General features: G+C 45.9%; 2 protein-coding genes across 2 annotated transcripts; one reads left to right on the forward strand and one right to left on the reverse strand.

Annotated features, from left to right (window-relative positions):
• Positions 1-1,427: 1,427 nt before the first annotated feature.
• LOC148210317 (uncharacterized) lies at positions 1,428-2,246 on the reverse strand. Its single transcript, XM_088126286.1, has one exon. The coding sequence runs from the start codon at positions 2,244-2,246 to the stop codon at positions 1,428-1,430; it is 819 nt and encodes a 272-aa protein (XP_087982412.1).
• A 3,517-nt stretch (positions 2,247-5,763) lies between these two features.
• LOC148210318 (uncharacterized) lies at positions 5,764-10,762 on the forward strand. Its single transcript, XM_088126287.1, has 5 exons — positions 5,764-5,865; positions 5,922-6,909; positions 6,982-8,514; positions 9,179-9,308; positions 10,618-10,762. Exons 1-5 carry the CDS (start codon positions 5,764-5,766, stop codon positions 10,760-10,762), a joined length of 2,898 nt encoding a protein of 965 aa, XP_087982413.1.
• The last annotated feature ends 1,369 nt before the right edge of the window (positions 10,763-12,131 follow it).

Raw genomic sequence — 12,131 nt, forward strand, 5'->3', positions numbered from 1 at the left:
TTTTTTTGTCCTCCGTGCCATCTCTCAAAATAGACAACTTTTCCCGTGCCATCTTTGCTCCATTCTCTTCTTGACTCATTAAATTAACATTGTAAAGAATTTTTGCCTCAGAAATCTTTGTCTCCTCGTGTGCATTAGCTAGCCTTTGAAGATGTATTATGAAAACCTCTTGAATCTTCTTTGCTTTGCTTCTTGTAATTGGTCCCCCGGGTACAGTCAATGGATCCGTGGTTGGATTTGCATCAAGTTATGTCCTAACTGTTGAAAGCTTTTATTAGAAACGAAAAATTGTTCAAATAAAGAACTAGATACGGTAAAGGGATAAACAGATAAGAGTCGTAAACAACTTAGCTGACTGAGACGAGCAAAGGTCGGGGCATAAAGTGCTAGTAAAATAAATAGAATATACCACTGAGCTAGTGGTAATATCTCTTAAGGTGCTGAGCATGCTATAGATGGAGTAAGGCCTTCCCACGTTGGTCTTCCAATGTATAGGTGCCTGCCCAAACTACTTTGGTAACTTCATATGGGCCTTCCCATGTTGGTCCCAACACCCCGCTAGCTGAGTCTTTGGTATTAGGCATAACTTTTCTCAAGACCAGGTTGCCTTCTTCGAAGTTACGTCTCTTAACCTTCGAATTGTAGTATCGAGCGATCCGATTTTTGTACTCAACTGTCCGTAGTCGTGCTGTCTCTCGATGCTCCTCTAATAATTCAAGGTTGAGCTGTATGGATTCGTAATTTTCAGGCAGATTGAATTGTTCTATCCTTGGAGAAAGGAGACCAATTTCTACTGGCACCGCTGCTTCAGAACCAAACGATAATGAAAACGACATTTTTCTAATTGATGTGCAAGGTGTTGTTCTGTAGGTCCATTATGCGCTGGGAAGTTCTTCAGCCCACAACCCTTTAAGCTTGTCTAATTTGGTTTTCAAAGTCCTCTTGATAATTTTGTTGACTGCTTCGACTTGCTCATTGGTTTGTGGGTGCGCTGGTGAAGAGCAAATGTGCTTAATGCCTAGCTCCCCACAAAAGTCTCGAAATGCCGCATTGTCGAACTATTTTTCATTATCACTGATAATGGTATATGGCACTCCGAAGAGCCAAATTATATTTCTCCAAATAAAGTCGGTGATCTTTTTCTCAGTAATTGTAGCTAGGGACTTCACTTCGGCCCATTTGGTGAAATAGTCCACTGCTACTACTGCAAATTTGGTCTGGCCCTTTTCTTGTGGGAGAGGTTCTATAAGGTCTATTACCTATTGGGCGCAGGGCCAAGGACTCATTATGCTTGTTAGTGGTTCAGGTGGTTGTCTAGGTATCATTGCGAATCGTTGACATTTGTCGCATTTTTTAGTAAACTGCATTGCATCGTTCAGCATGGTTGGCCAATAATACCCTTGTCGGACGACTTTATGGCTTAGAGATCATGCTCCAGAATGGTTACCACAAATGCCTTCATGTATCTCTCTCATGACGTAGTCAGCTTCTTCTAGTGCCAAACATTTTAGGAGTGGTAAAGAGTAGCCTTTTTTGTACAAATTTCCATCTCGAAGCACATACCTAGTTGTCCATCGTTGGAGTTGCTGGAACTCTACCCTTTCATTAGGCATGGTCTCATCTCTTAAATATCTGATCAAAGGGCTCATCCAGTTCTCTCTGGGTTGCTCTTGTTCGTCGATATCCATTGCCTCCTGAACCTTTATGCTCGGGTCGGGCAAAATCTCCACCGTCATGATTATTTCCAGGTCGGTCTCGTAGGCTGCAGCTAGTCGGGCTAACGCATCCGCATTGACGTTTTGGACACGGAGAATTTGCCTGATCTCATATTTTAAGAATTGGCCGAGCTGGTCTCTTATCTGGGAGAGGTATCTTGCCATTTGGGACTCTTTGGTTTGAAACTCCTCTCTCACCTGACTTACGATCAACTGTGAATCACTAAGTAACAATATATTTGTGACCCCAATGTATCTGGCAACCTTCAATGCTGCCAGCAGAGCTTCGTATTTAGCCTCGTTATTGGATGCATGGAAACTAAACCGTAGTGCATATTCGAATCTTTCCCTATATGGGGAGACCAGTAGAAGCCCTGCCCTGCATCCTCTAAGATTTGAGGACCCGTCCACGTAAAGGGTCCAAGGTTGCTCTTCCTCATCTTGCAGGACTAGCTGTTGATTGATGCTATAGACTTGATGTTCTCTTTGTGTTAATTCCACTATGAAGTTCGCTACAGCTTGTCCTTTCATCGGAGTCCTCAGTTTCTAATGGATGTTGTATTCACTGAGCTCTTCGGCCCATTTTACTAGTCGCCCTAAAGTATCTGGCCTTTGCAGGATTTGTCGTAGAGGAAAGTTGGTGTGGACGGTTATCTTGTGAGCTTGGAAATATAGGTGCAATCTACGAACCGAGGTGACTAATATTAGCGCCAATTTTTCCACTTGTGGCTATTTGACTTCTACATCTACCATCGCTTCACTTGTGTAGTAAATTGGAGACTGTCGTCCATCCTCTTATTTCACCAATGCTGAACTCACCCCAATGTCTGATAAAGCTAGGTATAGGTAAAGCTCGTCATCAGTGATCGGTTTTGAGAGGAGTGGGGCCTCCCCTAGGTATTGCTTTAGCTCCTTGAAGGCAACCTTGCACTCTTTCATCCATTCGAACTGTCCCTTTTTTCTTAGGATTTTGAAGAATGGTAGACACTTGTTGGTTGAACGACTCACAAATTTGTTGAGTGCGGCTATTCTTCCGTTGAGCCCCTGCAATTGCTTTAAATTTATGAGTGAGTCCATCTCCACCATGACTATGATTTTATCAGGGTTGGCTTCGATTCCTCGATGGTGCACTAGGTGTAACGCCCCGAGTCCCTCAGGTTAGTTAGTCCCGAATCGGGAGATTTTTTTTTCAGTAATTTTAAATTGATTGTTAATTAAATTTTTGGATCGTTAACTAAAGTTACCCTTACTATCGGGCTCTAAACTCCAACTTAAATTAATAATTACCGACTCGGTGTGGTGGGTCTTGTTTTAAGGGGGATGGACTTCTTTCCTCTTGGGCCTGAACGCGTTGGGCCTCCATTGGGGTAAATGAGTTTTAAAACAAAACAAAAGGAAAAGAAAACCCTAGCCCCAAGCTCCTTTTCTTTCTTCTTCTTTCCCTTCAACCCTAGCCGTTTTCCCTCTTTGGTTCTTCTTCATCTCCCCGATCCATTCCCGTTTTCGGGCAACCCCGACGGCGGCAGCGGCATATCGGCTTCACGGACAGCGGCACTCGGCGGCGGCAGATCCACGAGCGGCGAGAGGCGGCGATCGACGGCGTGAAGCAGCAGATCCGGTGGTTCCGAGCGGCGGCGCGAGGCTCCCTCCTCCGGCGTGGTGCGACGGCGGCGGTTCTGCGCGCGGGTTGAGCAGCAGCGGCGCAATCTTCCCATGGCAGCGTTCGAACCGCGGCGACCGGCGACTCCCGGTGCTCCAGCGGCAGTGCGACCCCTCCTCGCGGCGGCGCACGGCGAACGGCGTACAGCAGCGGAACAGCGGCAGAGATTGAACGTTACAGCGGTGTTTTGGATGTTTGGCGGCGACCCACGCTCGTTCGAAGCTCGATTTAGGCTACCCACACCTTGGCAAGCTAGATCTAGGTGACCCACATCCATACGAAGCCGGTTTGGGGGTAATGTGTCATTCGAATCCTTTTAGAGTCGAATTTCGGAGGCCAAATAGGTTGTTTAATGTGCTGTATTTTCTGTTTCGGTGTGCTTAGGTGTGGAGTCGGCGCAACATTTAAGGGAGCGGTTGTGAGTAAGTAGCACGGGGTGGGTGCGTGTGTTGGTGTTTATTATTTATTTGTCGATGTACCATTTATGATGTTTTGAAAATGGTTCTGATACGATGTCGTGCGGTGTAACTCTCGTTTATGTTGGTTTGTATGCCTAGGTAGTGTTGAATGTTCGTTGGTGATAATAGTAGAAACTTTGTATTGTTGAGCTGCCGAGATCTGTCGTGGAATGATGTGTGTTTGCAGGGAATATTCGTTAAAATAAATATTATGGTGGGGATGTTTGTTGTCTGAAATCTGTATGAAGTGTTTGGCATGTTTTATGAGTTTTTATTATATCTGGCAATGCTTAATGTTTGCGGATGTTGGATAATGAGTGCTTGGGTGATCTGTGTTGGACTGCAGTCGTTTAAAACTTGTTGACCATGCTCTGTTACGACCAAACTCACTGTGGCGTTGTTGTTAAGATTTAATATGTTGTGAAAGCATGATTGATTTATTGTTTTGCTATTAGAATGATATTTATGTTGTGGAAGCATGCTGAAATGTGTTGGTGAGTTGTGAGATGCATTGAAATCATACTAATGGTGGTGTTGTTGATGGGCGTTGTGGTGGTTGGTGTTATTAAGGGGTTAGTACTGGAATCTTGGTTGGTGGCTAGAAACGATATGTGGAGTTTTACAAATTATGAAGTGAATGGGTGAGTGTCAGGGCCTCGGGTATAAATGGTCGTGGGCTGATACATCACTAATTGGGTATCGAGGCCTCGGGTATAAATGGTCGGGGGTCGATGCGAGGAGTCTTTCCGAAGGAGAACTATTGGGGCCTTGGGTATAAATGGTCAAGGGCCAATAGATTGTAAGACATCGAGGCCTCGGGTATAAATGGTCGAGGGTCGATGCACTAGTGTCAGGGCTCTGGGTATAAATGGTCAGGGGCCGACACTACCAAAAGAATGGCTTCGAAGAGCTCGAATAACTGAGGTGAACATAGTTGTATTTGAGGTGTTGGAGAGTCAGGTGGACGGTATTTGTTTTTATATGATTGTGGTTAGCATTGGGTCTTATAGAGCATGTTTATGGATGAATATATAATGTACCAGTAAAGCATGTCTATGGTTGTTCGCATACTGATATGATAGAGCATGACGATGTATGTTTCCTTTATGGTTATGAGCATGATGTTTGTGTGTGCTTGGTGAGGGCTACTTACGGAGTATATTTCATCTACTCACCCCCCCTTTCTACAATGATTGTTTCAGGTGAAGGACTCGGGAGTGACCAGGGTGATGGGACGGAGGAGACCTGACAAGCGAGGACCATAGGCTGCTTAGTTTTTCCTATTTAGTTTAATTCATTGGTTAGGGCCTTATGTTGTGGCCAATAAACGGTTTATTTGCATTTAAATATTTGAGAGATTTTTCCCTTGTCGTTAGATTTGCTTCGGGTTAGGTGCCTATTTAAGATTTATTCCATTTGTTTAGATTCACATAAATTGAATAATAACTTGCCTCGTGAAGTGGTTCATGAATGTTGTTGAATGTTATTCCATGAGATTGGTTTATCGTTAATTTGCTGAGGATTGGTACTTGACTGTATAAGTTTATGTACATAGGAAGTTGGCAGGTTATAGCCGGGGTTAAATTTGATTAGTTGGGTAGTTAACGTGACCTAGAGGTGAGCGGAAATTCTGGGTCGTTACAATTGGTATCAGAGCGGAGTTGTTCCTGTAGACTGTCCTAGAATCTAGGTCGTTAGTGTACGGTCCTTGTCAGTCTCCTCGTCATCACCAGGTACGTTTCCGAGTTCTGGATGTTCGATCATGAATGTCTTACATTGCTTATGATTGAGATATTATTATTGACTGATACTGGATAGGTCGGTGTGTTTCTTGGATTCATTATGTAGACTTTGCTTGAAGCTTTCACTTGTGTTGCGTCCAGTTAGTGTGCTACTGACCTTGGTGCTCTGTTCTCTGTTCCTTTAGACAATGGCTTTTCGACGGAACACGAGAGCTCACAACTACGAGGATCCGAACCCTAGGGGTGAGGAGGCAGCAGATCCAAATGTTCCCCCGGCAGTTCCTGGAGGGGTAGCACCCCGGTCCCGCAGTCAGCACCTCAGGGAATTCTCCAGGTGAATCCCCAGGTGGCGTTACTAGCTGAGGCATTACAAGTATTGCTGGATAATGCGAATGGAGTTGGTGGGGCTCAGGCGCAGCAGCCTCGCCGGGCACAGATTCAACAGGAGGAGGTCCAGTTCATCATGGATTTCAAACGTTTCGGACCACCCGTTTTCAACGGGGTGAGTGAGAGGCCTACTGCGGCTGAGGAGTGGGTCAGAGAGTTGGAAGCCCTTTATGTGTACTTGGGATGCTCCGACGAATTCAAGGTCTGGGGAGCAGTGTTTATGCATCGGGGTGAAGCAGTAAACTGGTGGGAGTCGGTGGCGGCAGCGGAGGATCACGCCAACGCACCCGTCACGTGGGCGAGGTTTAAGGACCTACTCTATGAGTACTATTTCCCCGTGACTGTCAGGAACGAAAAACGGGCAGAGTTTCTCCGTCTCACTCAAGGGAGCCTAACTGTGGCCCAATACGAGAGGAAGTTCACTGAGCTATCCCGTTTTGGGATGCAATATATCCCTACTGAACAATTAAAGATTGACAAGTTCATTGACGGTTTGCGTAGGGAGATCAAGGGGCTACTTGTTCTCAAAGAACCAACTACTTATGCAGCAGCAGTCAGATGTGCGTTGGTTATGGACAAATGTCTCGAGGAACCTCAGTCTCGACAGGTGATGGGCTCCAGCTCGGGGGTCAAGAGGAAATTTGCATCGTTCTCCTCCAATCAACCCTCGAGGGGACACCAGCAGCTTGTGCAAAGGCAGACTGTTTCTCCGGTGTGCCCCTCTTGTAAGAGGAGCCATGCTGGACCGTGTTGGGCGGGAAAAAGAATATGTTACAGGTGTCAGAAGGAAGGACATTTTGCAAGGGAGTGTCCGATGACCGGCTCGAATGCCCAAGCTTTAGGCCAGAGGATCCCTGCGACGGCGGCAACCCAAGGTGGAACCCATAGGGCTCGCGTATTAGCTCTTACTAGGGGGGATGTTGAGCATGCCGAGGCGGTAGTCACAGGTACCTTCTCTTAGCGAGTCTTGAGCTGTGTGTATATGCTTGTGTTTTATTGCATGCGTGTTACTTTTGCAGGGACTGTTTTAGTACTCAGTATGCCTGCTTACGCTTTATTTGACTCGAGGTCTAGTCACTCTTTCATTGCTTCTACTTTTGTTCGGCATGCGGACCTAGAGCTAGAATCGCTAGGCTTTCTACTGTCGGTATCCACTCTGTCAGGATCTGTGTTGGTCACTAGTCAAGTGGTGAAAGGAGGCCAGCTCTCTTTCGATAGTCAGACTGTGGAGGTAAAGTTAATCCAACTAGATATGCAGGATTTCGATGTAATACTAGGCATGGATTGGTTAGCTGCCAACCGGGCTAACATTGATTGCTCAAAGAAGGAAGTTAGCTTTCGCTTGCCCTCCGGACAAAACTTTACCTTTAAAGGAGTCAAGGCCGGGGTCCCGAGGGTGGTGTCAGCATTAAAGGCCAGCCATCTTCTCCAGCGTGGTGCCTGGGCCTATTTGGCTAGCATTGTGGATACAAGGAAGGTTGTGCCGACCATTGAGGCGGTTCGTGTGGTCAATGAGTTCTCTGACGTGTTCCCTGAGGACCTCCCCAGTTTGCCTCCGTTCCGCGAGGTGGACTTTTGTATAGAGTTGCTGCTAGGGACGGCTCCCATCTCGAAAGCACCCTATCGAATGGCTCCGGCGGAGTTGAAAGAACTGAAGCTACAGTTGGAAGAATTACTCGACAAGGGTTTCATCCGCCCAAGCGTATCCTCTTGGGGTGCGCCCGTGCTCTTTGTTAAGAAGAAAGACGGTTCTATGCGACTTTGTATAGATTACAGAGAGCTAAACAAAGTTACGGTTAAGAATAAGTATCCTCTACCACGCATTGATGACCTTTTTGATCAGCTTCAGGGGGCGAAGGTGTTCTCGAAGATAGACTTGCGTTCGGGGTACCACCAGTTAAGGCTAAAAGAGGCCGACATCTCGAAGACGACGTTCAGAACAAGGTATGGGCACTATGAGTTTGTCGTGATGTCTTTTGGACTCACAAATGCTCCGGCAGCCTTTATGGATCTAATGAATCGGATCTTTAAGGAGTATTTAGATTCTTTTGTCATCGTGTTCATCGACGACATCCTGATATACTCCAAGACTGAGAAGTGCCACGAAGAACATCTCAGGCAGGTTTTGACTACACTACGGGGAAATAAGTTGTATGCAAAGTTTTCAAAGTGTGAGTTCTGGCTGGACCAAGTGGCTTTCTTAGGGCACATAGTCACCAGGGAGGGTATTGTAGTAGACCCCGCCAAGGTAGAGGCTGTTAGCAACTGGCCAAGACCTAGTTCCGTTATGGAGATTCGTAGTTTCCTCGGCTTGGCTGGTTATTACAGGAAGTTCATCCAGAATTTCTCTCGGATAGCGGCACCGTTGACTCGTAAGAATGCTACCTTCACTTGGAGCAGCGAGTGTGAGGGGACTTTCCAAGAACTGAAGAAGCGTTTGGTGTCTGCCCCTGTGTTAACTGTCCCCGACGGGACGGGAGGTTTAGTGGTTTACAGCGACGCCTCGCGAAAGGGCTTGGGATGTGTGCTGATGCAACATAGGAAGTTGGCAGGTTATAGCCGGGGTTAAATTTGATTAGTTGGGTAGTTAACGTGACCTAGAGGTGAGCGGAAATTTCTGGGTCGTTACACTAGGAACCCATGAAATTTCCCTAAGGTCACTCCAAACATGCACTTGTTGGGATTCAACTTCATTTTGTACCTCCTCAAGACTTCAAACGCCTCTGCTAAGTCTGCTTTGTGTTGATTGCCTTTTCGGCTTTTTACTAGCATATCATCCCTGTAGACCTCCATATTTTTATCGATCAGTGCTACAAACATCTGATTTACCATTCGTTGATAGGTTGCACCAGCGTTTTTTAACCCGAATAGCATTATTGTGTAGCAATATAAGCCTCGGCTTGTGACGAAAGAGGTCTACTCTTAATCTGGTAGGTGCATCTTAATTTGATTGTATCCAGAGCGTCCATGAAACTCAGTCTTTCATGTCCAACGGTAGCGTCGACCAGTTGATCTATCCTAGGCAAAGGAAAAGAATCCTTAGGGCAGACCTTATTTAGGTCCGTGAAGTCGATGCACATTCTCCATTTACCATTGGGCTTCTTTACTAGCACGACGTTTGATATTCACTAGGGGTAATGCACCTCTCGAATGAACCCTGCTTTTAGTAGATCATTTACCTGCTCAGTTACAATCTCGTTCCTTTCTTGGTTGAAGGCACGACGCTTTTCTTTCACTGGTCTATAGCTCTTGTCGACGTTGAGTCGGTGTACCATGACTTCCCGATCAATTCCTGGCATGTCCTCATGCTACCACACGAATACATCGACGTTGCTCCTGAGGAAATGTATGAGGCTCGTCTTTTCCTCACTTTCCAACCTGGTTCCTGTTGGGTGTGTTGCCCTAAACTCGTAGTTTATATTTTGTGTAAAAACAAATGTATATTCAATAAAGTTTTATTCAATAAATTTGTTGTTGAATTCATAGCATTGCATTGTCCAAAATCCAATAAACTAAACATCCGAGGTTATTCTAGTGTAACCGGGATAGTATATGTACTGGGTATATATTTGATATATTGGGTATATATTTGATATATCCCTGATATACGAGGTATATATTTAATATACCCTGATATACAAGTGGATAATGTCCCGTGAATAACCTAAAAGGTCGATAGTATATGGATAAGGCTGAGTACCTTATCTTGGCAACACTATGGATACGACCCACTCTGTAAAGGTTACAGACGACTCGATCCAAGTCGTTCGTGTGGAGACATGTGAGTGAGGGTATCCGATACAATGAGTTTGTATAAGACCGGACCACGAAATAGCCAATCTTTAGATGTAACACCGTTAACTAATAGATTGCTGTTTCTTAGGATGACCAGACAACTCATTCTCAATCCTGAGTGAGTTATGGACTCCTGCCCGTGAGGGCTCGTCCTTTGATCTGTATAGGTGAGAGTGGCCCAAGTTACCGACTCAACATTCCTACCATTGTGGGGACGAGACCAAGTGGGGAGCTGGGAACATAACTTCACAACATGGAATTCACTCCTCTCCGACTTTAGGGGAGTAGATGAGTGTTCCCTTAAATGCTGACTCCGAGACTTGAACAAGGGACCCCACCCTCTCATTGGCCCGAGAGGGACTTCCGATTATTGGTCAGACCATAACCGGGTTGTTCATTAGAGGAGTAGTGGTATTTAAGGAGTAAGATGTAACTCAGGGGTAAAACGGTAATTTGACCCACTTGAGTTACGAGCACTCGTGAAAGATTGACTTGTCATTAATGGTCGTATATCCATGGACATGAAAACATTCTACAATGAGAAAAGTGTAACTGCGGGTCTTTAGTGGAATGACTCGTAGTTAACGAATGTTGATTAACTCGGTAAATGAGTTTGACTGATTAATCTCGTATCGGTAGAGCTTCGGATCTGTAGGTCCATTAGGTCCCCTTACTAGCTCATAACGGGTAAAACGAGGATCAAGTTTTGGAGAATTTGAATTGTTCAAATTACTTAAGGGATTATATGTATATTGATACTTATAATGGACTGTTCGTCCTTCGCCTCGGTTTTCCTGGTGTTGGCGGGATATTCTGGGTGTCCGGGATTCACTCCGTCCTCTGGTGCGTACTGTTCTTAGGGATGGTCGGCTTTGTTTTGTGTGGCACGATTCCTGGTTGTCGGGGAGTCCGATTCACCCGAGGTGTGGGGATAGGGTCATTTATGATGCTGCTAGCTCTTCTATGGCTAAGGTTGCTGACTTTTTGCTCCCTGATGGTTCCTGACGGTGGCCTCGTGTTTCGATGGATCTTATTGATCTTTTCCCGGAGGTGATGTCGGTGCAAGCCGTGGTTGGTCAGAAGGATCGCCTTGTCTGGACTCCTGCGGTGTCTGGCCTTTTTTCGGTCTCTAATGCTTGGGGGCTTTTTCGTCCTCATCGTCCGCTAGTTCCTTATTTTTCCTTGTTATGGTTTGGTGGGAATATCCATAAACATTAGTTTATTTCTTGGTTGGCAATTCGTGATCGCCTATCTATGCGTGATGTCTTCGCCAGTGGAATGCGTTTGTAACGCCCCGCGTTCTCGGGTACGTTAATTTTAAGATATCATTAGTGCCTTTGGGTTTTTCCCAAAGTTGATATTCTTGGGTTTGTAATTTTGGAGTTCTAATTTTTGGATAAATGAGAATCTATGTTTAATTTAGATAGTTAGGATAAATTAAGTTTTCAAATTTTGGAGAATTTAGGTTATGGTTTTTAAAACAATGTTAGTAAATAAAGGAAAACAAAAGTGTAAAATAAGAATAAAATAAAAAAAAAAGGAGAAACCCTAAACCATTCCTTTTTCTTCTTCCTCTCCCTTTTGTTTTCCCCAGCCGCCAGCCCCCCAGATTTCTTCTTCTTCTTCGAGCAACCCAGCTGGCACCTTCTTGTTCTCCAGCGGCGGCACACTCCGACGAAGCCACAGGGCGGCAGCAGCAGCGGTCTTCGACAGCACGGCGGCGGAATCCAACCAAGCAGCTGCGGCGGTCTTCGACAGCAGCGGCGGCACCTTCCAACGACGCCTGCAGCGTGCGGCTCACGGACAAGACGGTGACCCACGGCGACGCAACCGTTTCTGCACCGTCCTGCAGCACTCCTCGCGGCGGCGCACGACGAACGGCGTCCTCACGGCGGCATACGACGCGCAGATCAGCTCCATGGCAGCCCGACGATCTGCTGCTACGGCCTCAACCTCGACGACGTGCGCAGCTCCCGACGGCTGCCTCCGACGAACAGCAGCTCCGGCGACACGTTCGTTTTGCAATCCGATCGAATGATAGCAGATTCGCGAAAATATCTTCGTTCTGATACATTTGGCATTTACCCACACCCACACGGACCTTGACTTGCATTACCCATCCCTTTTAGACATCGGATCAGCAAGCCCGAAGCCTTTCGAACTCGATCTTGGAATCTCGAACGTTTCCGGAAGTGACCCAACCATAACCAAAGTATTTTGGCGTGGGTTCGTAGGTACTGAATCATTCAATTTTAGTTCGAGGCAAATTAAGTGCTTATAAAATGAACTCTAACCCAAGTTTGATTGTTTTCTTTGGATTTAGGAACGTTGCAGCGAGCTTAGGAGCTTTAGGAACAAGTGTTGGTAAGTAGCA

Source organism: Momordica charantia (assembly GCF_013281855.1).
Source record: "Momordica charantia cultivar OHB3-1 chromosome 7 unlocalized genomic scaffold, Mcharantia_2.0 BLBB01000007.1, whole genome shotgun sequence".
In the NCBI taxonomy this organism is placed as follows: domain Eukaryota; kingdom Viridiplantae; phylum Streptophyta; class Magnoliopsida; order Cucurbitales; family Cucurbitaceae; genus Momordica; species Momordica charantia.